At 34.3% G+C, this 25,669-nt stretch overlaps 4 protein-coding genes across 4 annotated transcripts; 3 read left to right on the forward strand and 1 right to left on the reverse strand.

Moving 5' to 3' along the window:
* Window positions 1-7: 7 nt before the first annotated feature.
* Window positions 8-5,745, reverse strand: LOC130935218 (vacuolar protein sorting-associated protein 35B-like). The gene is made up of 22 exons (XM_057864839.1): window positions 5,495-5,745; window positions 5,321-5,417; window positions 5,096-5,219; window positions 4,818-5,009; window positions 4,434-4,521; window positions 4,175-4,231; window positions 3,973-4,062; window positions 3,753-3,875; window positions 3,451-3,525; window positions 3,324-3,383; window positions 3,095-3,211; window positions 2,755-2,991; window positions 2,591-2,656; window positions 2,294-2,383; window positions 2,111-2,200; window positions 1,841-1,930; window positions 1,703-1,771; window positions 1,414-1,494; window positions 1,223-1,330; window positions 925-1,028; window positions 500-613; window positions 8-415 (listed from the first exon to the last, which is right to left on the reverse strand). Exons 1-22 carry the CDS (start codon window positions 5,588-5,590, stop codon window positions 205-207), a joined length of 2,379 nt encoding a protein of 792 aa, XP_057720822.1. The 5' UTR covers window positions 5,591-5,745; the 3' UTR covers window positions 8-204.
* Window positions 5,746-5,854: 109 nt separating this feature from the next.
* On the forward strand, window positions 5,855-11,321 carry LOC130935219 (protein FREE1-like). The gene is made up of 10 exons (XM_057864841.1): window positions 5,855-6,988; window positions 7,878-7,964; window positions 8,062-8,193; window positions 8,413-8,544; window positions 8,990-9,055; window positions 9,140-9,250; window positions 10,246-10,335; window positions 10,498-10,528; window positions 10,712-10,782; window positions 10,886-11,321. Exons 1-10 carry the CDS (start codon window positions 6,035-6,037, stop codon window positions 10,961-10,963), a joined length of 1,752 nt encoding a protein of 583 aa, XP_057720824.1. The 5' UTR covers window positions 5,855-6,034; the 3' UTR covers window positions 10,964-11,321.
* Window positions 11,322-15,916: 4,595 nt separating this feature from the next.
* On the forward strand, window positions 15,917-20,320 carry LOC130936212 (GDSL esterase/lipase EXL3-like). The gene is made up of 4 exons (XM_057866250.1): window positions 15,917-16,386; window positions 19,196-19,326; window positions 19,399-19,888; window positions 19,983-20,320. The coding sequence occupies exons 1-4, from the start codon at window positions 16,101-16,103 to the stop codon at window positions 20,171-20,173; spliced, it is 1,098 nt and encodes a 365-aa protein (XP_057722233.1). The 5' UTR covers window positions 15,917-16,100; the 3' UTR covers window positions 20,174-20,320.
* Window positions 20,321-23,110: 2,790 nt separating this feature from the next.
* LOC130936585 (GDSL esterase/lipase EXL3-like) lies at window positions 23,111-25,448 on the forward strand. The gene is made up of 5 exons (XM_057866678.1): window positions 23,111-23,741; window positions 24,187-24,317; window positions 24,406-24,639; window positions 24,716-24,971; window positions 25,051-25,448. The coding sequence occupies exons 1-5, from the start codon at window positions 23,444-23,446 to the stop codon at window positions 25,242-25,244; spliced, it is 1,113 nt and encodes a 370-aa protein (XP_057722661.1). The 5' UTR covers window positions 23,111-23,443; the 3' UTR covers window positions 25,245-25,448.
* Window positions 25,449-25,669: the final 221 nt, after the last annotated feature.

Raw genomic sequence — 25,669 nt, forward strand, 5'->3', positions numbered from 1 at the left:
GCGGACATTAAACTGCAAATGCCAATTTTGCTTTAGAATGGCAATGACGACACTACTGCGAACAAATTTAATGCACAAGTGATGAAACAAATGGCCATCACTACATCACTGCGAACAAATTTAATGATGAAACACTGTTAAAACTACATGCTTGGTTTGTTGGCATTACTTACACAATATGTGCATCTTGAAAAACCAAGGGATTCAGATCTTGATAGATTCATATTTCTCACCCAGTATACCACCTTTCTGCTTTTGGAATTGTATGTACCGCAATGTGCTTGTAAAGAAGGGATCCGAAGTTGGAAGAGCAGATGTAGAATCACCTTGTATCTCGGTTGTGATTAATTCTATCAGCCCCTGAATCGTTGCACTTGTGATTTGTGGGTTTCCTTTCTCAAAATAGTATATGTACCTGGAACAAATTGATCAGTGGGTAAGTAGCCATGAAATAGAATGCTAACTAAGCTTCCTAGTTTTTATTGCACAGGTGACCAACTTGTTTAGTATTTCAACAAATAGCGTTACTGGACCACTGCTACCCCTTGCTACATTGGCCATTTGCTGCGCAGCATTTGCGATCCTCAATGCACGCTTAAGGCAAAGCAATACCCTGCAGTCAAGCAATCAATCAACACCCGCACCCAAGCAGAAAAAAATAATGAAAGATGTCAATTTGAAGACTCTTCATCATAAGTTTTCTGCCCGAGAAATAAAATTCCCAATTCTAAAAGCTTGCACAAATTAGAGGCATAATCAGACAAGTTACTTAGAAAGACAAATACTTCTTCAACTCTGATGATACATTGAAAACAAGACATAATCACGTAATTACTTCAGGAAACACACGTATGCAAAGGGAATGATACAAAGAAACAAACAAAGCTCGACCCACTTAAACTCGGTAAGCCTTTCATAGCATACCTCTCTCCATCTTTAATACCATCTTGATCATCGACCCAGAAGAGATGTGAGCACGCATAAACTGCTCGGCACTGATCAGGTTTCTTCAAAAGCTTTGCCGAATACTGCAGAAAGAACAGCATTTCTAGTTTTAGCATAAATGCAATAATAAACTGAATAACAGTTGCGACAACCCATTTGTCAAGTGACCACACTCAGCACATGCTTTCTTTTTCTATTTTGTGTGTGTGTGTGTCTATATATATAACCTTGGTTGATAGAAAGAAGAAAAATGAAAAACAAGTCCAAAGGAACATACCCCTGTGGCCTTATGAGTTAACGTATCCCTGTTCTCGACTCCAAAGACGTTCATCCTCTGAAGTGTCCCAATAATAAGATGTATTGCAGTTACCTGGGCTTTAGAGTCCTGACAAGTACTTAGAAATAGATTAGTAATTTTCTTAATGAAATCAAGAAAATCGTGAAATGGATTGTCTTACTAAAACTTACTGCAATTTCTTCTTCATATAACACAAATGCTTCGGTGAAAAACTCATATGCAACAGGCTCAAGGTCACAGTCATTAGCAGCCTGATGGTCACAAAACAAATGGAAGAGGCAAAACATTTAGCCACTGAAACAGTTGGGCAAAATGAGAGACTTGTCATAATTAGCATAGAGAGTAAATATTGATGTTAGGAAAAATTTAGTAGCAGAGAGATTATAAGTCATGTCCTATACAGCCCATAAAAATAATTTCCCACACAGACTAAAGAGCTAATCCATTAATCAAGCCTACCTCAGCACATTGCAGGTACAATCTCAAGGCCAGTTCGGGAGATGATACAGAAGAAAGGGCTTCAATGATCTGCAACAAAAGATCTGTTAATTATCCCATCACATATGATTCTACACCAAGATTATACATTTAAAATACCTCATTTAAAAGCTGAAATATCTTTTTTGGTGTCGTTGGAACTTCTTCACCCACAACATCTCCATCTTGTCCTTGTAATTGCCTGACCAACTGCAGAAAAATATGGTTCAAATTAGAGAAATAAGACAACTTAACGGAATTTCATGGACAACTCAATTCAAAATTTCAAATATTACTCTACCCAACCCCAAAAGAATTCAACACAGAAAGTAAAATATGTTCTAGAGATCAAACAAAGTGAAAGAACAGTGAATTGAGGAAGAAAGATACCCTAAGTGCAGAAAAAATAAGGGAAGGAACTGTGAAAGGTAAACGTCTTGGTCCTCCTCTCATAATGTGCTTCTTTACACTACATAGTATCTGAAGGCCAATGCATCGCAGGTTATAGGAATTAGAAAGCACGTAATATAAATACACCAACCAAATGTCATTTGAATTATATATTATTGTAACCTTAAACATTTCCTCTGGATCATTGTTATGAAGCATGTGTATGAGCCGAGCAACAGAATTTTGTTCTTCACTGAAATCCTCTTCATCAACCTTGAAGGCAAGATGAGAAACAAAAGCACACGAATTACATTGAGCTTGAGCAAATATTATATTTATTTAGAAAAAAAAATTACACATGTAAAACCACCAAGTTTGGCATGCATTTTTTCGTATATAATTCAAATTGAAGAGTTGATTCAGCAAGTTGACAATTGAATCTTTATAGCAAAAGTCGAAAAATTATAGTCTCTCGCACACCTCATCCACAGTTGTGGCATCCAAATCTGTAATAAGCCCTTTTATTAATTCAAATAAAACTTCAACCTACAAAAGCAAAAGCAAGAGTAAAATGAATAATATGTGTTACACAGTCTTACTTAGAGATAAACTCATCATCTTGAGCAAACAGCTGAACAACATACCTTATCAGCAGTAGATATGAGAGTGTTATTCTTCATAATACTTTGGATAATAAGCATAGCCATCACTTTATTTGTTTGGTTATCAAGATGATCCATTACACGCGGATAATTAGAAAGTCTAAGGGCTGTCACAATATCATTGTATTTATCCAGTGGAGCACTTAAAAGTGCAACAACTTGCTTCGTTGCTCTATTATCAAGCTTTGGTTTTCCAGAAAGCTTCTTGACACATGATCCCTGCATAAATTCCAGAAAAGAATCCGTTTATCTAAGATGCAAATCATGTCCCTTACAAAACAGGACATTTATAGGTGCTCCGGATGTTTGAAAAGTAATATACCAGCACTTGGTCCACATAATCAAGCCGATCAGGATGAACACGGAGAGTGAATGTCAGAAGAGAGACATGCAAAGATATTGCTCCAACAATAGGTATGTCAGCCTGTGCTTCTATCACCTGCATTATAATTAACAGATATAAAATAGATTGGTATCAATTTCAACTTCAACAACCATTATGGCCAAGCTTTAATTGAAAATACTTCCAACACTGCACAATAAATACTTACCCTGCCTATTGCCGTGCTTAGTTTGGTAAAAGCTTCCACTTGCAGAAATTCGGGCAGCACCTATGTCAGAAATGATGTCAACAACATATGGAAGCTTAATAAAATTCCAAAAATGTGTAAAACTTACTTCAGCATTTGAAGCAGCATAATTTGATAACCTGTCCATTAACTGAGATAATATGGTCTTGATGTCTACTGTTGACTGCAAATGCAATCAAGTCAGTAAAATAGGATAGAGACAAGGTTTGGAGCATTCCAGAAATGTGATCAAAATGCCAATGGAAGACATATGGAAAGGAAGAAAAAGAAAATTCCTATTACTCTACATTAGTGACCACCTGACCAGTCATCACAAAGTTCCCTTTTGAAAGAAAAAAACCTCAGGCACATGAAGGGTCATCAATTTCCAATTTCTACCATGTTACCCACCTGCAGTTGGGGGTAAGCACCAAGAAGTGTCTCAAGAGTCTGCAAGTGGTACTCATCTGGGAAAACTTGGATTAGGCACTCCATGAGGTAAAATTGGGCAAGCTCATCTTTACAATTGACAACCTGCTCAATATAATTTAGTCATTGAGCAATATTATAACCTTAAAGGCCTGCAATAAGAGGAAAAATATTTTTAGGAAGAAAAAGTACTTTATTAGACCTGCTCTAAGACACTCGGAAGGACAGTGTCTTTGTACATTTCAAGGTCCACACCCTCTATCTGACTGAGAATGTGAAGATTCTTTCCAACCTAATAATTGGAAAAAGAAAACAAGAAAAAAGTGAATTACTAATAAATCTATCAAAATGTATAAAATTTATAACACAATATTTCATCAGGTGATAGCGGATTTTCATATTACAAGATCGCGAAGCTCATTTCTTTCTTTCTCCCTCTTGTCTCTTATCCGACCAGGTCCCTGCAGACCAGAAAGCCCAATTGAAGGCCTAAGCTCAGGATCGCCAAAGATTAAGCATGATTCAGTAGCACCATAACACCTGCATTGCCAGAAATCATGTTCTCATGATTTATTTTTACCTCTATGGCTATGGCATGCAAGTACTGTGGTGCTATGCATCTCATAAGAGTATAATTGATAACAGTAACGAAGTTAAATAAACCTGATGTTGCAATCGAACCCAAAGCTTATTCATTTCCATGAAATTTTGTAGGATAAATTCAACAGCATCCATGACATTGCCCGAATCCCTGCAAGGAAAGAAGCTACTGACTCGTTTAATTCTTGTTAACCCAAACGTGATGCCAAAAATAAAACTTCCAATTTCATAAACTTCAAAGTTAAAACTTAAAACCATAGAGATTTTTACAAATCGGATGTTCAAATATCCAGCAAACTTTTGCAGTAAAAGTAAAAAGAGGCCATTCTTTCACAGAATAATTACTATTCTCGATTAAATTAGAACTACTGAAATCATTAACTGTTGTCGCAACCGAAAAAATATCAAAGAACTATGAATGCATTACCAGCCAATTAATGTGCTTACCCTTCTCCATCATATTCAGAGCCAATATCAGGTAATTTATCCTTGCTGATTTGAGCAAGGTAACTCCTCAAAAACAGGCCGCGAATTGGGTGCTGAACCGCACGACACATTTCCACCAGATCCTTAAGAACATCCTTCACAGGAGCATCCTTACACCTGAGGTACACTGACCCCACTGTGCAAAGGAGATACCTGGCAGCAAAATCAACAACCATTCAAGTTCAAAACATGACATAACGTAGCACTGGCTTCATCGGAGAGATGAAGAAAGCACTTACAATCTAGGCAATACATTTCCAGCGTGCTGAACAAGCTCGTAGAGATCAAAAATGGAAACGCCATGCCTGCTCTCGTCTTTGAAGAACAACTCCAACCTCCTAAGCTCGTCGAACGCTCTCATATCTAATTCGACCACACGCACACCATAAATAAATAAAAAAAAAAGCATGATTTAAAGACTAATTGAGTATGAATAGTTTGTAAGGGCAACAGAGGAATTGTACACAGTTCATAGTATTTGTGAGGAGAGAGCCTCGAAGTTCGAAGCTCGGAAAGCATTAGCGAGGAGTATTTTAAAGCGTCCCTGAGATTGTTGTCGTCCTGCGCGAAAACGCGAATAACTGAATTAGGAATAACGAGAAAAAGAAAAGCGAAGGATCTATGAGTGGAATACTGACGAGGGCGCGGTGCATGAAGAAAGCGTGATGTTGAACGCCGGCGATGCCCTCCGCCAGCCACTTCTCTTCATCGTCGATTCCATCTGCAACAATCATTTTCGATTTTGGATGATCACTACTCTCAGATCTACCTCGATGATGCGGGTTTCAGACGTTGGAGTTGAATCTCGGGTGAAGCTCATTGACGCCCCCCGTGGAGTTTTGTTTTTGTTTTTGTTTTCGCGGAATTACGTGTTCGTTTATTTAATGCAGGGTTTTTTTGTCTAATTAAAATGTTCTCTGAGGTGAAAATAGTCATTTACCATAAAATAAAATCAAATTCTTAAATGATTGGATGAATATATTTTCCTTTTCCATGTTTGTTTTCATGGAGTGAAGCTTGGCGTTGCGTCAACACTATTCCGATCACTCATTATTCCTTCTTCCAAGCCAAGACAATAAAGGACAAGAGAAGACCATAATCCCAGCTGAGTCTGTGAGAGAGTGATTATCATCTTCACCTGCCTCCATCGTCGAAAAGGTACGCACCTCATTTCAGCGATGCAGCAAGGAGATTACACCTCCACTCCATACTATCAGTTCCCTCATCTCCCAAATTCCAATCCCAATCACAATCCCAACCCTAACCCTAATTCCGATCCACACTCAGCCCCTTACGCATCCGCACCACCCTTCTCCTCCGGTTACGCTCCCTCCGATTACACCTCTTACTACCCTACATATCCCCCAAATCCCGATCCTATCCCTGCCCCACCCGCACCTCCTGTCCCTGCCCCTCCCTCCCCCACTGCTCCTTCCTTCACCAATTTCTCTTCCTTCAATTCTCCATCCTTTGACTCTCACCTTTCGTACCAACAACCACCGCCACATCAGCATCAACCACCACCACAACAGCAACCTTATTATCCACCTTTCGATCAGCATCAAGCGGCTCCAGCTCCGATCTACGCTCCTCCTCCACCACCACCCCCCTCCGTTACGCCACCGTACTCCGCACCGTATAGCCACGCTGGATCTACGGTCCCTCCAGCTCCCTCCGCATATGATCCACCCTACGATAACAGTCCCGCCAAGTTCGATCACTCTGGCGCTTTCTTTGACGACGGCTACAACAGCTTTAACCGTAGTAACCGTTCTGATTCGTATGGTAACCGACACGATGACGGTTTCAGCGGGTTTAACCGTGGTAATCATCGTTCTGATTACCGCGAGGAGGTGTACGGGGATGGCGTGTACGCTTACGAAGGAGGGAAGGTGGAACCGTACGGGGCTCGTGGAACCGCACCAAAATCGTCGACTTGGTCCGGTTTCGATGATTACGGGAGAGCGATCAGTCTTCCAACGGCCGCAAAGGAACCTTCCGGTGGAAGCAAGATTGTGAAGGCAGTGCCGAAGGTGGAGACGCGAGAGGATCCCGGAAGCGGGGTGCAGAAGTTCCGGGTGAAGCTCTTGGCGGAGAGTGGTGGCCAGAGCACCATGGATGTTCTGTGTCAGGTTTGAACTTACTCGTTAGCTGCATTACTCGGCTAATTGATTTCAATTTCTATTCCGCATGTTTATGGGAGTAATTACAGTAATGTCTATGAAGTTAAGAAGTAGATGTTTATTATTATTATTTTTTTATGATATCTACTATAATGTAAGAAATCTAGTAGAAATAATCAAGTGTAGATTATCGAAACGGTTGGTTACGGAGTTAATTGTGACTTGTGAGGGTTGAATCTCTGATGAGAATAGTAGGTGTTGGGTTTTTTTCCTCTGATTACTGCTTGTTGTAATAATTTATTGAGCTTTATATGGAGCTGGTCTGCGTCTTTACATATAAATAGCCAACAGGTGAAATTTTTTTGGCCTTTTTAACCAGCGTAGGAGTTAGTTAACCGCATTTGTGTCGTTAAATTAGTTCGGCACTTGTTTCCCTTTAGATTGGGTTCCCGTTTGAGTTTTCTAAAAATAAACAAATAAAAATAAACCCAACAAACAAACTTGGAAGAGATTTCAGATGACCTGTCTTGAACCAGATCAGTCAAGATTTAATGATTTATAGACTTCGGATGATGTTGCTTTATACTTTAGGGTTTAGACTCACAAAAGAAAGAAGGGTAATTCAGTTTAGAACATTAGACAGTTTGGGGATACACAAAAGTAATTTTTATACATTTTTCCCCCATACCTCTACATTTATTGTGCTTCTATGAAGATTTTAAGAATCTTTCGGGCTTGTGTAGGAAGTTATTTTGTCACTTTCTTCTTTGGGTCTCTATCTCGCAATTAGTATATTTTTGCTATTTATCCATTCATAATCATTCCATCTGTTTATGACTTTAGTTGTACTGTGGCTACTGAACTGAATTTGTGATTCTGTCTATGTTTGTTCTCTCAGATTGGTTTGGATGGAATTCGAATGCTGGAACCGAATACTAGTCGAACATTGAGAATATATCCTCTTGAGAACATAACAAGATGTGAGGTGAGCTTGTTCATTCCCTTCATGAAATTTTTACGCTGTCATCAAAATTAATATTTGTATCCTAATTTGTAATATTTTTACTAATTGGACTATGCAGAGGTTTGATTCGTCTACCCTTGCATTCTGGTCAAAGAGCCCAGTGGACATTGAGCCACGACGAATCAGATTGCAATCCAATAGTTACACTACCAACACACTTTTGGATACTGTAACTGCTGCCACCATACAGGTATACAGAGAATTTCATCCTTTTGACATGTTCTCTATCGTATCTTCATTTTGTTGACACTATTCCCATTAATTCTCTAAGTTATTTTGAATCTCACATAAAAGATTTCTCCGATGAAGAGCTTCTGCTCTTTCTTTTTCTCTGGTCCTTGTTTGCTTAATCAAGATCGCTGAATTTTTTCCTGAAATTATGTCATGATCTTTCGTCTTGTTTTTGCAGTACAAGGAAATGGGTGGAAGCAAAAGACCCACAGAATCGTTAAGAACTAATGAACAGCCTGCAGAAAAAAGGAAAGGATTTGGCGATTGGATGAATTTGATTAAACCTCCCAATGAAGAGAAGGATCATTGGGTAAGATGGATACTAGATCCAAATTTAGTTTTCTTGCTCCTTTTTCTTAACACCCTACCCCCCTTCTCTCTCTCTCTCTCTCTCTCTCTCTCTCTCTCTCTCTCTCTCTCTCTCTCTCTCTCTCTCACACACACAGAGTCTCCTAAGGCTTTGTCAGATTTTTCTTCCTTTGAATTATTTTAATTAGTACTAGGATTCAGTGTGTTTTATGCTGGTAGTTGGTTGTGTTTGTTTGCATGAGCTGGTATATTGTCAATTATTGTTGTAAGCCATGGTGTTTATTTCTTTCTACCCTTGGGAAAAGATCTCAAGTGTCTAAATAAAACTTAATCACAAAGAATGATTTGGTAAGCTGTGTTAATCTACAGCAGCTTTAACAAGGGTCAATTTATTTATTTTCCATTTACTCAACTGGAGTTCTTATGAGGTTCAAATTATGTAATAGGTCCCAGATGAAGCAGTCTCGAAATGTACAGCATGTGGCACTGATTTTGGAGCTTTCAATCGCAGGGTTGATCTCCTCTCCCTTTTCTTTATGTATGCTTTATGTTTCTTGTGCTAGGCTGCTAATGTTGATCATATATGCTTCTAACAGCATCACTGTAGAAATTGTGGAGATATTTTCTGTGATAAATGTACACATGGTAGAATTGCTCTAACTGCTGACGAGAATGCTCAACCAGTACGTGTTTGTGACCGATGCATGGTATGCATAATCTTTGTTGACTTTTCTCTTCATCCCTTCTTCATTAACCAATGCATTGAATGTGTTTGCTTTAGTAATTTCCGAATTGCTAATGCAACTAATGGGAGCTTTGTAGAATGGATATGGTTTTCCCCTAATCAGTGATCTTGCTTTACATTTTTTAACTTTTTATTTCTTCATTTGTTAGTTGATTCAGGATATTCAACAGTAGAAAATGTAGAGCCATGTAGTTTGACATTATATATATATATATATATATATATATATATATATATATATATATATATATATCCAATTGTAATTATGGGTCACAGCGTTAAACTTCTATTGCATTACCTATGAATTTAGTTTTGCCAATTCATCTAGTTGAACTTTAAAAATTTATTCACTATATTTTTTGCTCCAATTTTTCTATAACTATGCCCTACGTTAGTATAACTTCATTTCTAAATGGTAGGAACTGTTAGGCTTGGAAGAAAGATTAAGCATAATGTTGGTCTTGGAGGAGGATTGATAAATGAAAGTAGTGAATTGCTGAATGGTTAAAGTTCTGGTGCATAGTTTGCAGTGTTGTTTTGCTACTCTTTAAGTTGAGTCAAGATATTTGCAATTTTACCTTCTGTTTTTTCATGATATTTTAGTGTGTAGGTAGGAAAAAGGGGAAATATAGAATAAATACTCCAATTGGTAGGATATTGGAACGACATGGTGTGTGATAATGTGAATACCTCTTAGCCCACTTGTATAATAAGACCCCTATCCCTAGGCAAGGTCAGCTACATGTCAATGACGCACAACACACACAATGTTGCTAGCACTAATTAAACTTTAAACAAGGAAATAAAGTAGGGAACATGACGAAATCAAGAATCAAATTCAATTATTGCTTGATAGATAATTGTGTCATTGAAATATTCAAAATAGATTTTGCTGACTTAAAAGCCATGGTTTGTTTGCATTCAAAAGACTTTGGTCTTATAGTCTTTGTTGTTTAGGCAGAAGTGACTCAGAGACTGAGTAATGCTAAAGAAGTAGCAAATAAACCAGTGTTGCAAAGTCATGAGGATCTTGCCAGGAAACTTCAGGTATATAGTAGTGCATGCCGTAATATGTCTTTCTGCTTCGTTTTTTAACTTTTTATTGCCCAATCAAGGTTTAAATTCACGTATCTGATTACTTTGGTTTGTGCACATGGGTTAATGAGCATGAAATACATGTTAATTTGTGTTATTGGTGAATTTTGGTAGGAGGAGCTGGAGAGGAATCGAAAGGCATCAGGTATTGTAATGAGTTCAACTCTTGGAGGCTGGTCTTAAAAATTGTTTTTATGGTTTTGATTAGTTAATTGTCAAACGAAGTAGCAGGTTTCAATGAGAATATGTTATATGGGTAGCTTAGTTGGAATTTCTTCCCAAACGGTAAGTTGATGTCTCTGGCTCATTCAAGTGCTCTGGTTCACAGGTTCCAAGTCTGAAGGATCTGGAAGACGGATGAAGGAAGTTGCATGTCCTATTTGCACTGTCCATCTGCAGGTTTGAAATATATTGATTGGTTTTCTTAGGAATCATTCCTCACTTCTCTTGAACATGAATGTTATCATCTTCATTGGGGACTTAAGATGTGGCACTATTGCAGGTCCAGGTACCCAGCTCAGGTTCAGAGACCATAGAGTGTGGAGTTTGCCAGCACCCATTTCTTGTGAGTGCTCATTGATTGATGAAGGTGTCCATATGTGTCAACTTGTTAACTTGTTTTAAATTCAATTTTTCTTATCAATCTCTTGCAGTCTAATAATTTTATATGGACTTTTATGTTCTGCGGTTTTTCTTTTCGGCGCTTCGAGCTTGGCATGTATATGTATACCTGTATTTTTATCCTCCTTAAAATGCTGCGATTTGCTTGTCCCTTTGTATAAAAAAGATGTAGATGGTGAACATGCATGTATAGCTGTGTCGATGTCTTTGCAGCTTAACTGGTTTGAAACTCAATACCAAAAAAAACTGGTTTTGAAACAATGTGGTATCTATGTCAACTGTTTTTGATATTCGGTATGTTGGATTAAAATTAATCCGCCTTATAAATATTTTGGGGAAATTTAAATAGGTCTGTGTTTTGGACGTTTCTAATTGTGCGTCTTTTTTTTTTTTTTTTTGGACCAGAATTGTGCGTCTAAACTTCTTGTAATACTTGATATCTGTAGGCTAAAGGGTGGCCGTTTCAAATCCTAATAGGATAATATTACTCACCTAGATTTCTTCATGTTAACAAAAAAAAAAAAAAAAAGGAGAAAAACAATAACACTATCACTTGACTCTCGCACTTATTAGCCATGACAACAGATTTATTTTTATACGTTAACGAAGTTTGCCACAATTCTTTTTGTAAATAACAATACATATTTTATACTTTTTATACTAATTGACTAGCTGGAATCAGATAAAAGCGATGCCATCCAATGTTTTTCAATGGAGTATTTTAATAGGAGAATGTATTTTTTTAGAACATTAATACTTTTAAGAAAAATTAGTATGTGGATACTTAATTGAAAGTATTCTCACTTCAAAATGCATAGGAATGGATCCTCTCCATTTTTTTCTAACACTTGAGAGAATAAAATGTGATTTTTATCTTTAATTCTATATGTGGGACTAAAAATAAATAAAAGAGAGAGAGCAATGAAGGGTGAGATTAAACATTGGACATCATCTAGTTTTTTTTTTCACTGGAGTGAATTTACTTCCCAAAATTGAAAAAAAATACCAATTTAGTTCTTTATGGTAGCAAAGAGTGGATATATGATATCTTTTTGGTAATTTATTAACTAAAATATCTTTTTGGCAATTTATTAACTAAAATTTAATAGTGATGTTTATATGTATTGTTAACTATTCTGATGTGTCTATCTATGAAAGATAGTCATGTGGATAATAATTTTTAGAGTGAAATTTTACCTGTTTTGGTAGGATTTGTAATAAATAAAAAATAGTTAATAAATGGTATACGAAAAACTCAAAAGAAAATATACACTTTATTATTCAAAATTGCATCGTTTTTATGCTCATGTGATAGCAAGGAGATATGCACCACAGTAGATAATGAAATATATGGACAATTTCATTTTATTTTACACTATTTATTGACAGAAAAATATACATGTGCATCATTTATTATTATAGAGGACCTATTTAATTTTTTTTTTCAAGGATTAACTAATCTAAAATCAAAATATTTGAAGATCTAATTGTCACTTTAATATTAATTAACATTCAAAATTAATAGATGATAAAATTAACTAATTTTTCGAGACTTATGATAAAATTAACGGTATATTTTATGAATGAAAATAATCTAACTATATTTTCAAACAAGCGTTTTAAAAATAGTAAAATACTACACCCAAACACAACAGTGTCACCAGATTTTTCCCACAAAGAACCTGCATTGAATTGTATGAATTTCATTACCTAATTATTCTAATATCACTATCTTTAAGACCCCTTGAAAACGAGTTCTTTTCCCATTAATTTAATGCTTTTGCTCCATGATTGTCAACGTCATTTAAATTCGGTGAACTGTGTAGTGCTTAAAATATGCTTTATAATATGTAACACTTCAAGCATTATGTTACTTTACAACTTTTTTAGATAATTTTTCAAGAGATACTTTAAAATAATATTTTCTTATTTTATTATTCGTTTTATATTAACTGATTCATTGCTTGGTTGATTCAAAATATTTATAATAAGTGGTACATCTTTTAAGATATAAGTTTTAGAGTATTTATAAATGTGAAATATTTTTCACTTTTTGAATTGAATTAGATCCATTCAATTAAATGTGACTGTTCTCATACCTTAAGATGTGTGAGAGAATTTATATTCTATTACTACAACAATTTTGACAGATAGCGGCATAAATTTTGCGGCAGTTTTTTTCAAACCGTCATTATATGTCAATCAGGCTTATATTTAGCGGCGTCTTTTCAAAAATTACCGTTATATGTACTGTCGGATGAGTTATTATTTTACATTTTGCGGCGGTTTTATTTAAACCACCGCAAAATGCGTATTACCACATATTGCAATGTTTTCTTTAGTAATAATCATCTGGGTATAATCTAGTTAAGTAAACACTACTATCTTAAACTACATATGTTTAAATCATTGTTATCTAAACTCGTAACACTTTTTCTACATTTTACGTAAAAAAAAATTCACAAGTTAAATAAGCTATATATGTTAACTCATGTGAACAAGTATACAACAAATTATTGTGTGGCAATCAAATAATATGTGAACAAGTATACCACGACTCTAATTGTGCATTTTACCCAATATATAAGGTGCCTATAATAACTATGATTAGATATAAAGTATACAGCAAAAAATTGTGTGGCAATCAAATGTGTTCATACGATATATATAATTATTAGCTAAAATTGCCACTAATCATTTACCTGTGGCCTATCTTCCAGCGTTTGGTTTAACCGCCGCAATATATTGCAATATGGTCCCTATAACCACCGCTATCTGCCGGAATTGTTGTAGTGGATATATATAGACCAATATAATATAGACACGTGTTATCATTAATTTTAGTCAGCTAATAATTAAATAATTTTAAAAATTAAAGTTTAATATATTTTAAAAATATATTAAATATTATCTGTGTACAAATACCAACATGATTAATCATAATTAAATATTATATTTTATTAAAATTAATATAAAATAAAAAAATATTTCTTCTTTTTCTCACCCTCCTTTGACTCTAAACACTAAAGACTCTCTACTAAAAAAAATTTCACCCTCAAATCTAAATTTTCGCCGACAGCTCTTCCACTATTGTCGTTCACCGTCGCTCACACACCATTACATCCCTTCTATCTTTTACTCTTTCGTTTATCTCCATCACCGTCTATTGCGTCTTTGGCCTCTGTAACTCTGATTCCACCCCTTGGTCCGCTTCCTTCGCCAGTGTCGTCACGTCTTGCCACCATTTTTCACATTCTGAGCCTCCATGACCCTGTATGTCCGCCTCCTCCGATCCATCAGAGTCGTCGCATCTCTATCACTGTCTGTCACATCCGTCCTGTTCGCACCACCCGGTCCGACTCCTCGCTCCAACAGTGCTGTCGCGTCTCGCCGTAGCCACTGCATCTGCCATCATTGGTAGCAGTCTATTTTATTTTGTATTAATTTTAATAAAATATAATATTTAACTATAATTAATCATGTATAATATATATATATATATATAATCTTTAATATATTTTTAAAATATATTAAATTTTAATTTTTTAAATTATTTAATTATTATCTTATTAGAATTAATGATATCATATATCTATATTATATTGGTTCACATATACAGAATATAAATTTTCTCACAAATTTTGGAGTGTGAGAGAAATCACCTAAATTAAAATAATATTGAGAATTGCGAGATTTTTACTTTTAAATACTGTGGGTTTTTTTTTTTTTTATGGTGGGGGAATTTGGCTCGAACCAAATTTCACTTGGAGTTTAAAATAAACTCTTCAAATGAAAAAAAAAAAAGACTAATATTATTAGTGGTTAAGACCTGAAAACTTTATTTTTCTTTTTTCATATTCTACTGGCTGCTGATACTGATACACAGTTAAATTACGTCTAAATCTGTACTGCACTTATTCTTTAGAGTTTAGACGCGTTATCTTTTGTTTTATCCTTAAGAGAATTATCTAAAATACGCTATGTATGGCTCATGATGTATGTACTTGTCTATGCTTATACTCTGATGGGAATTGCTATCCATTATCTTCCTCACATTATTGCTTGATACACTGTATTACCAGCTTTTTGCAGGTCTAATTAATAAGATGGCGCTACGATATATCTTAGTGTTAGTTTGATGATCATATCTTTTCAGTTTTAATGTTTAAGCGTGGTTAAAGTGGTAACTTTTAAGCAGATGCATTGAATAGATCAGAATGAGTACTAATTGAGATATCTTTTCAGTTTGATGATCATATCTTTGATTTTGAAGGAACTTTAGGAACACTAGTCGTCTAAAATTTGTGGGGAGCTTGTAAATTATTAACAAATTTCTTTGTAGTGGATATACTTTTATTATATATATAGTTGTAAGTTACTTTGTAAAACCTTTAGGAACAGTAGCTAGATAGCATATACTTAATTTAATATATGGGGCCTAACCCTCATTTGAAAACCAAAGCTTTAATTTGATGGTACTCACAACTTACAACTAACTCTACTAGGTCCAGCTAATCCGAATTCAATGGATACAAACAATAACATTGTTTTCTCTTTGATATATCTCATTAATTATGTGCTTATTTGAACAGATTTTATTGATTAATTTATTTGTTTTGGATAAATCAACGCAACTGTATCATGACTATCATCTCAAGTAGGATAGCGAGATAATATACAATTCTAGGTCAGCATTCTAGAAATGATAAATTTGATTCCCAATAAATGCAAAATAATTAATGTTCTTCCCTTTTTAGTGAAATTTGTTTTCTTTTCACCGCATGCATGTTTGTTCTCAAATATATGTGTATTATGTTTAATTTCCCCTTTTCATGTACAGAGTGTAGTTTTTGGTACGTGTTTGAATTTGGAAGTCAAGCATATATATGCATTATTATTATGCTTGACACAACCCGCATAGTTAGATGCAATAATTAATAATGCTCAGTCTGCCTCTATCAATAATAATAATGAGCGCTGAAACGTTCTATGCAACATGATACACACGTATATATATATAGCTGGATCCCTACTGGTCCAAACTAAAACAAATAAATAAGTTAGTTGCTCATGACTATCGAAACAATTATATAGATATGGTTGTTTCTACTATGAAACTGTGGTTATGTGGTGGTTGTTTGTTCCTCCGTTGCATAATATTGTTAGGTGTGTTATGCAAAACAAAGGGATTGGTGAAACTGCCACCGAATGTAACGGTTCCGGCAGTGTTTGTGTTTGGAGATTCCATCGTGGACACAGGAAATAACAACGATAACAAGCTAACGCCGGCAAAATGCAACTACCCGCCGTATGGCAAAGATTTCAAGGGAAGCATACCGACTGGCCGCTTCAGCAATGGCAAGGTTCCGTCAGACCTTATTGGTACACATCTTCTCTTTCTTCCGTATTTTTTCTTTTGTTTTGTATATACAATTGGTAGGTGTAAAGTGTAGTTAATTTCATGTGAAATTAATAGTCGAGAGTTATTAGATAATAATTTAATTAAATCTATTAAATAATTTAACAATTTTTAATTATTAACTTCATAACTTCACATTATATGAAATTAACTTCACATGAGTTTCTATAGTTTTTTACAAGAGACCACTTTAATAAAGACATTAAAAATATATTTTTTTTAAAGACATTTATACATGTTATGTTATTATTGGACATCTTTATTAAACTGGTTAATAATTTATTTTTTAATAAACTAGAACAAAATTAGTTTATTATAGCAACAATAACAAACCCAATTGTCTGTATTATAATTATTAGATCCGATTTAATCCGATCCAATTACACAATCTAAACCAAATATCTTTAATTCTTTAATAAAAAGACAAATATATTCCTAACTTTTTATTTTGCAGATATTTAAATTCCCAAAAATTTAAAAATACAATTAAATTAAAAAAAGATTTATCGTTATTGTTATAAAAAAATCAGTTTTATTTTAATTTATTAAAAAATTAAAAAAAAATTAATTTATAAATACTTCCAATAATAATATAACATATAAATATCTTTATAAAAAAAACATTTTACGTATTTTTATAGGAGGATTCCTTCTTACAATACGTTATTTATATTCAGTATTCAATTTGAAAGGATACTACCTTTGCCTATCCAAAAAGTGCCATGCCATGTAACGGTCTCATGCGCACATTTTACATGATTTTAAATTTTTAATACATTGTCGGTAAATATGCAGCTAATGTAAAAGTTAAATGTTTTTAATAAATATTAAAATCATTACAAAATAATTGTATACAAGTATTTTAGAATAATTCTTTCAAAGAATAGATTATCGAAACTCTTAAAAAGATTTATCATCATAACCATGCATTTCTTAACATTATGAGGCTTAATTTCGGTTTATCACCTAGAACTAAACTAATAATAAATTTAATTGTGAGTAAACTACATTTGTACTCATAAAAGTTGAAAACGTTGATATATCTATCTATAGAAAAAAAAATTACTATTTATACTCATGAAACATAAACTTTTGCTAACAAAACTATTTAAATCCAAAAAAATTATTTGAAATTTTCAAATTACCCCACCACCACCACTTACTCCAGGCCACCACTTTTCTAATCCCAAATCTACTACCAAAATTCTTCCTCACCACCATCCTAAACCCTAATTACCACCATCACTCAATTCAAAGGCACCACCACCTCATTTTCTTCATCACTACCATCACCACCACCACCACTATACCTCCATTATCATATTCTTCAAATAAAGCAACAACAACAACAACAACAACAACAATAGAAAAAGTAAACTATCTGAGACCACCGCACCACCACCGGCGAACACCAAACTGTTCCTCCTCACCCGATTTCCACTCTTCTTCCTCTCTCTCGCCCCTTCTTAGCTCCTTTGTGTAACCGCCGCCGCGGCACTCAACAGTCGCTGGCGCCGTCAAGTCCCACCCAACCTCTACTCGTCGCCGCTGCGTCCTTTCCCCCTTTCTTTCCTCCTCCACCCTTTCCCTCTCTCTTTCTTCTTCTTCCCCTTGCCTCACCTCCGCGAGCCCAAGACCACTGTCGCTTTCTGTTTTTGCCGCCTTTTACAACCCTAGAGCCGCTGCCGCTGCTTGATCGCTATCGCTACCCCAACTCGTTCTAGCTAGCCCTCAATCTCTCGCTGACACAAAGCTCCAGCCCCTGTCCAGTCCGCGGTTTCACCCATTCTTTTCTAGTCTACAAACCTAGAGACTACTGAACCTACATCACATAACCATTCGAAGAAGTAGAAGAGAGAGAAGCAAAATATAGAAGAAAAGAGAGAGAAAGAGAGAGAGGAAGGAGTTGGCAGAGTTGACAGACTCTGGCGGCGGCGACAAGCTTAGAAAATGGAAGGAGAGAGAGAGAGGATGGGGTTAGGATTAGTGGTGGTGGGAAAAAGATGATGCAGATGATGATAAATATAATTTGGGATTTTTATGTGATTTTTTAGTGTTTGGATAATTTTGTTATATAAAACTTATGTTTCATATATACAAATGATAATTTCCTTTTTTTATAGGTAGAGCATTTTCAATTTTTGTGAGTAAAAATAGTAGTTTACTCTTTAATTATCGTATCTTGTTATTTTCTTAGTTGAGTTAATCCTTAAGATCATATGTGAGTTTATTTATTTCTCTAAAAAGTTAATGTCTCATTTAATTTCTAAAAAATAAGATAAGTCAATTTCACGGATTAATTTTTTGAGGAGTGCTAAGAGATTAGCAGATTTTGTAATTTATAGTCATTAATTAGTTATTAATAGTATTTTTAATAGTATTTTATCTAATAGTGGAGAATTACTTATTTTTTTTTTTGCTAATTAAATATTGGCCAAATTTTAATAAAAGAGCCAGCTCTTTAAACTTTCTCTAATTTTTTTTAAATTTTTTCATATTGAAATATCGCCGTTAATTGTAAAATAAAATTTGTCATATATTAAATACGAAAATGTTTGAATTGTCAAAAACAGGTATTGATAAAACTAATAAATATTAAATAAGACAAGTTGAAATTTTTTTTTGTTTCTCTAATATTATCATATTAAATAATAGTAATATATTAGCATAAAAAATTTAACAAAAGAACTTAATTGCATTAGTATCTTTTAAAAAGCAAATGAATTTACATGTGATATTTTAGTCGGTAATGGTATTTTCTGTATGTACCAGTTGAAGATTTAGGTATTAAAGAGTATCTACCAGCATACTTGGATCCAAATCTCCAATCTAGTGATTTGCTTACTGGGGTGAATTTTGCATCTGGTGGTGCTGGATATGACCCTCTCACTTCACTATCAGCGGTATGAAACATTGTTTTGATACGTTTGTTGATTTGTGCATTAAGTAATGGAATGAATTGAATGAATAAGCAGGCTGCTATATCTTTATCGGGACAAGTAGATTTGTTCAAAGAATGCATAGGGAAGTTGAAAGGAGAGGTTGGAGAGGAGAGAAGCAATTTCATCCTAAACAACAGTTTCTATATTGTGGTGTTTGGAAGCAATGACATCTCCAACACCTACTTCTTGAGTCGCGTTAGACAGTTACAATATGACATTCCTACTTACACTGACATTCTCCTCAAATCAGCTTCTAATTTCTTGAAGGAATTATACCAACTTGGTGCAAGGAGAATTGCAGTATTCGGTATTCCACCCCTTGGATGTATACCATTTCAGAGGACGGCAGCTGGTGGAATAGAAAGAAATTGTGCAGAACAAATAAATGATGCTGCAAAGTTCTTTAATGCCAAACTCTCAAACAAGCTTGATTCCTTTAATCAACAATTTCCAGATGCCAGGACTGTTTACATTGATGTTTACACCCCTCTTCTCGATATCATTCTAAACTACCAAAAATATGGTATGTATATATACATATATAGTTCCATTATTATATTGTTTAATTAATAAGTAGCTATCATGATATATATACATGCATGCATGGATTATGGCAGGTTATAAAGTGGCAAACAAAGGTTGCTGTGGAACAGGGATAATAGAGGTAGTGGAATTATGCAATCGATTTGTTCCAACGTGTCCCAATGATTTGGAGTATGTCTTTTGGGATAGCTTTCACCCTACCGAGGTCGTTTACAAAAGCCTCATTTCTCCTATTGTTTCTAAATATCTCCCCAAATTCTTGTGACATTATTAATTCTTTTTTCATTATTCCCAATAAACCCACGCACCAAAGGTGCATCACCCATGACCCATGTATCTTATGTTTCATTTATACCTATCAAAATACATTATAATTAACTCTATTGTATGTGTTCATCGTTCTTTATGTAATTACCGCTTTTAATTTTTCTCTGTTTTTTCACTTTTTTTAACGAGAAATTGAACTAATTTTATTAATTTAAATGCAAAACTGTTTTAGTATATAATATTATCTAACAACTTTTAATTATAACTTCACGCCAAAGTAATTTTAAGTGAGTTTCAATTGTTTTATATAAGGAAAAGTATATTGAATGATTTTGACTTATAGAGTGGCGCAATAAATGATTGATGTGATATTATCTATAAAAGTCTTGTAGGTTATATAATAATGATGACAAATAAATTATCTGTTAGTGTACTAGCTAGTTTAGTTGTGTTCCTAACTGCTATATTTATTGGTCCCGACAGATGTGTCATACTCAAATAGTGAAATTACCAGAATTGCAGATAATGCAAAATAATTTCAGTGTCCTACAAAATGGAGTAGATAGATCATAATTATATATTAAAAACATTTAAAAAGAAAAACGAAATTGCAAAAGGTTGAAGATTGCGAAACGTGCTAAGGAAACTTGACGCAACGTATATACATGTGGCGGATGCAAAAATAAAATTGGCAAGTTTGTTTGGTTTCTAACCAAATTGAAGGATTGAACAATGACTGATGAGAAGAATATATAGCTTCTAAGAAAGGTTCTGTATTATTATCATCGTCGATCACGAGAGCATCCTAATTATATGCATGGATAGTACAGTTAGTTATAAGTAACACTACACTAGAATCAACCGATTGAGCACGTGATTAATTAAATTAATGGATATGGTTAGTTATAAGTCAGTTAGTTTGTAGTTACTTGCAGTTGCTTTCATGTTTCCTTTTTAGTCCCAACCATTTCCGGGAATTGGTTTACGGTCCTCTGTTTGTAATTATATATACTTTCTCTTCTTCTAATAATCGAATCATATACTTTGACCCATTCTAACTCAAATGCGGTTTATATTAGAAAATAATAGTATAATGATAAGAAGCTTCTAATTCCGCATTTTCGTCGCTCTCATCAATTCTTCCCCCGCCACGCACTCACTTTTCAATTTTCATGAACATTAATGTTCCAGATATACATACAGATCACTTGTCATATAATTAGAGAGAAGGTTTATTAAGGCCTGATTAAATATAATTAAATTAGTTCACTTAATCAACTAATATTGCTGTCCAAATTAAAGTGGCTATCACTACGTGTCTCCCACCTGCAATGAATTTGAATTATCTAAAATTGTTAATTTTAAAAATCCATTGTTCCAAGTTTAAAAATTTCTCTGTTTTCTTGATTTATCCCTCTTTCTCAAGGTTTAGAAAAACCTTTAAAAATGAATTATCTAAAATTAAACTACTTGATAATCAGAAATGCGATAACACATCAGACATATATGATTATAAATTAAGAAGAATGACATGTGCATTTTTTTTTCATTATTCCATCTGTGTTGGGCATATGATTTTTAGCAGTTTAGTTGGGACAAGTAGCACGCAATACTATTTTGAATTGAGTGTGACACAACACTAATACTATTCATCATTTTATCTTACAATAAAAGCTTATCTACCTTAAACAATACACACCTCCTCCAATTGTATAGTATAATTCTTCTAACTCTATGTCTCTGGATATTTATAGTTAATTTCTGGTTTTACAAAGATACTCATAAGACCCTATTACAATCAATCAATTTAACCATGTAATAATCAAATAATAGATAGTTAGTTAGGTTTACCACCAGTCAGATCTGTGATTTTCATTTCATTCCCAGTGTAACACACAAAGCATTATCTTCTATTAATATGATGAAAAAGGGGAAACAAAACAAAAAAGAAGTAACTAACCTACACTTCATTATCACAATGAGCTACGAGTTTTAATGGTAATCTATCCTCTAAACTACATAGTTTCGTCAATTTAATGCATAGTAGATATATATGCATGGGGTAGGGAAAAACCAGTTGTTTATTAACAAGAAAATAGAAAAACTTATTTACATTTCAATGATAGTGATTGATATATATATCGTTCCACTTGCAAGTAGCCAAATATCACATGAATCAATTCACGCCTTTTTCTTTTCTTACTTTTCTTTTTATTTTTTGGCGAATAGTTGGCACCTTTATATATAGATAATTATTAATAATTATTAATAAGGTAATGTTCGAAAATTTTCTAAGATTACGAATCCTAATCAGATAATGAAATTGCCGAAATTACCAAACAATTAAAAAAATTGTCTGTTTTCTGATTTCCTAATAAAATTATATATATTCACTTTTAAAAATGGAATCGAAGCTACACAATGCACTTGAAATCTGAAGAAAATATAAACTTTAATGCCCATACTCAGACTATAGCAGCATGATTTCAAATATATTATTGTTATAGTGTACCTGCAATAGCAAAATTACAAATATGAATAATATAACGAACATTCCCAATTATTTTCACCAAAATGTCGATGTATTATTGAGCACTAAGCTAGCTACTACAACAATATTGCTACCACAATTTAAAATCATGCTCTATAGTGTCGGCTATATGCCACTATTTCGTGAGCCACACAATAATGGCAGGGACTGAAGAATTTTCAACGATAGTAGAAAGGTCTAAGCATACGTAGGGCACAGTGGTGCATGAGCATGAATTGCTAAATGATATAAGTAACATAAGACAGAAATTAAATCATGAAACATTATAACATATTATTAACATTTTAAAATATTTCTTTATTTGTAGATATAAATAAGATTATTCATTGTGTGCATGATTATATTGTGACATAATAAAAAAATGTTGATGATGTTAGTGTATAAGATAACTGTGGTTTGAGGAGGGATGAAATGAGAGAGTAGTGAGTGTGAGGGAAAGCTAGCTTGCAATTACTGTAATGTCAGAAGGAACCACCTAATAACTCGGTTTGTTTGAATCAGTGGTTAGATGCAATAAATACACCAACTAGCTTGCATTCTGCAACACTAATATAAATGGCAATGGCAATTGCTGCTGCTGCTAGCTATACACACAGGTAGATTAATTTCCAACGTTAAGTACAAAAATATTGCAGCTACATACGGTTACTGCAACTTACTTGCCTCTTTCCTCATTATTCGTTATTAGTATAGTACAAAACAGTAATAACTCACAGAATGGTTCTTTCTATGAATAAGAAGAACCTGCTTCCTTCACCACCTGGTTCAATTTGTCACTTATTGCTTCTTTTAGTTATTATTCCCTTAAGAACATTGGGTCTTGTGAGATTGCCACCAAATGTTACTATTCCTGCAGTGTTTGTGTTTGGAGATTCCATAATGGATACTGGAAACAACAACAACAACTTGAAAACGGAAGCAAGGTGCAATTTCCCACCATATGGAGAAGATCTTGAAGGTGGAGGAATGCCTACTGGAAGGTTTAGCAATGGAAAGGTTCCATCAGATTTTGTAGGTATAGAATTAATTGCTTTCTCTTTATATATATTTTGCACCTGCCAACCTGCTGTAACATATGTACACTAGCTATGAAGGATAATAAATGCTAGAAAAAATAATATAATAAAATATTAGCTGAACCATGATATAAAAAAGTATGGAAGATTGCAGAGAGTATAATTCTCATCTGTTGAGTCAGTTAGAGTTTGTTATTATTGAATTCTATTAAGCATGCTGTCTCAGCTCTTAGTACCCTTGTGCATATATAATCATCAACATTGTCAGATTCTCCCTTCTCTTACCCTCTCTGCTTCGCATCCTTGTTTAATTTGTTGTATGAAATAATACATACAGTGACTGTTAAAATCCCTATGGAATGGTGTGTTAATAAATATTCTCGTACTGTTTGTTTAATAATGATAATAACCCTCCTTTAAAGTAACGAAATAATAAATGATCAGCTGAAGAATTAGGCATAAAAGAGCTTCTACCAGCATATTTGGATCCAAATCTACAACCCACTGATCTTGTCACCGGTGTCTGCTTTGCATCCGGTGGCGCCGGCTATGATTCCTTAACGTCAAAACTTGCGGTACGCATATGATTTGATTTGATATTTTGTGTCCTATGTATGGCTATGATGTTGATTTTGTAACTTATTTTGATTGCATGATGAGAAGTCAGCGATACATTTTGACTCTCAAATAGAAATGTTCAAAGATTACATAGGCAAGTTAAGAGGGGTGGTTGGAGAAGAGAGAGCAGAGTACATAATAGAGAACAGCCTTTATCTTGTTGTCATGGGCAGTAATGACATTTCCAACACATACTTCTTGTCACATGTTAGACAGTTGGAATATGATGTCCCTGCTTACACTGATCTATTGCTCCGCTTAGCCTCTACTTACTTTAAGGTATGCTATATCTTAATTAATTAATGCTTACATAGTTATAAACACAAATTTAATTTGATTTGATTTAATTATAAAGGAAATATATGAACTTGGGGCAAGGAGAATAGGAGTATTCAGCACTCCCCCAATTGGGTGCGTACCGTTTCAGAGAACAGTGGCTGGAGGAATAACAAGACACTGTGTGGATAAGATAAATGATGCATGCAAGTTATTTAACGCCAAACTGCCAAATGCATTGGATTCCCTCAACAGGAATTTGCCAGATTCCAGATTTGTATTTATTGATGTCTACAACCCTTTACTTGATGTTATTGTCAACTACCCAAAATATGGTGAGATCCAAATCACATGAACAATTTTCAATCAACTTTTACTACTACTCATGTATATATATATTTTTTGAACCTTCAGGGTATAAAATTGAAGACAGAGGGTGCTGTGGCACGGGCAAAATAGAAGTTACGTTTTTATGCACGCAGTTGCAACCAACTTGTCCCAACGTTTTGGATCATGTTTTTTGGGACAGTTTTCACCCGACGCAATCTGTTTACAAAAAGCTCGTCGCCTCTGTTCTACAAAAATACATACAGCCTCTTTCCGTGTGACAATCCACCTTCATTCTTGATTTCATTATTAGTATGGATGCTTTTTCTCAAGCTGCCATATAGATTGAAAATGTATCTATTTATTACATGCATGAGGAAACTCTTAATTATGGTCCCATAAGTGAGTTGTTTTTTGGGTTTTAGAAAATGATAGGGAGACGGAAACATGTTAAACTAAACACAATTTTAGAAGACTAGAATATTTTCAAGACTTGTTATATATTCTGTTTAATAGGTCACTTGACAGTTATAAATGCTTTTTCAGATGCAGAGAAATGGGATAAGATCAGAGAGAATCTAAAATTACACTTCAACTACCACTTATTATTTATACTACTTGCTAACTAACTTTCCTTGTGGTTAGAAGTGCTGAGTGATACTAACAAACAACTTTAGCAGCCTGACTAACTAGCCTTAATTACACA

Source organism: Arachis stenosperma, chromosome 6, assembly GCF_014773155.1.
Source record: "Arachis stenosperma cultivar V10309 chromosome 6, arast.V10309.gnm1.PFL2, whole genome shotgun sequence".
NCBI classification, from domain to species: Eukaryota; Viridiplantae; Streptophyta; class Magnoliopsida; order Fabales; family Fabaceae; genus Arachis; species Arachis stenosperma.

Excerpts from the sequence above, each read along its gene's own strand:
- LOC130935218 (XM_057864839.1), bottom strand. The coding sequence starts at position 5,590 with ATGATTGTTGCAGATGGAATCGACGATGAAGAGAAGTGGCTGGCGGAG. Across the intron at positions 5,010-5,095 it reads GGAAATGTATTGCCTAGATT|GTATCTCCTTTGCACAGTGG; the intron begins GTAAGTGCTTTC and ends TTTTGCTGCCAG. Across the intron at positions 2,657-2,754 it reads TCATATCTACTGCTGATAAG|GTTGAAGTTTTATTTGAATT; the intron begins GTATGTTGTTCA and ends TTGCTTTTGTAG.
- LOC130935219 (XM_057864841.1), top strand. The coding sequence starts at position 6,035 with ATGCAGCAAGGAGATTACACCTCCACTCCATACTATCAGTTCCCTCAT. Across the intron at positions 7,965-8,061 it reads AGAACATAACAAGATGTGAG|AGGTTTGATTCGTCTACCCT; the intron begins GTGAGCTTGTTC and ends TGGACTATGCAG. Across the intron at positions 9,056-9,139 it reads TTGGAGCTTTCAATCGCAGG|CATCACTGTAGAAATTGTGG; the intron begins GTTGATCTCCTC and ends TGCTTCTAACAG.
- LOC130936212 (XM_057866250.1), top strand. The coding sequence starts at position 16,101 with ATGGTTGTTTCTACTATGAAACTGTGGTTATGTGGTGGTTGTTTGTTC. Across the intron at positions 16,387-19,195 it reads GGTTCCGTCAGACCTTATTG|TTGAAGATTTAGGTATTAAA; the intron begins GTACACATCTTC and ends TGTATGTACCAG. Across the intron at positions 19,327-19,398 it reads CTCTCACTTCACTATCAGCG|GCTGCTATATCTTTATCGGG; the intron begins GTATGAAACATT and ends ATGAATAAGCAG.
- LOC130936585 (XM_057866678.1), top strand. The coding sequence starts at position 23,444 with ATGGTTCTTTCTATGAATAAGAAGAACCTGCTTCCTTCACCACCTGGT. Across the intron at positions 24,640-24,715 it reads TAGCCTCTACTTACTTTAAG|GAAATATATGAACTTGGGGC; the intron begins GTATGCTATATC and ends TTAATTATAAAG. Across the intron at positions 24,972-25,050 it reads TGTCAACTACCCAAAATATG|GGTATAAAATTGAAGACAGA; the intron begins GTGAGATCCAAA and ends TTGAACCTTCAG.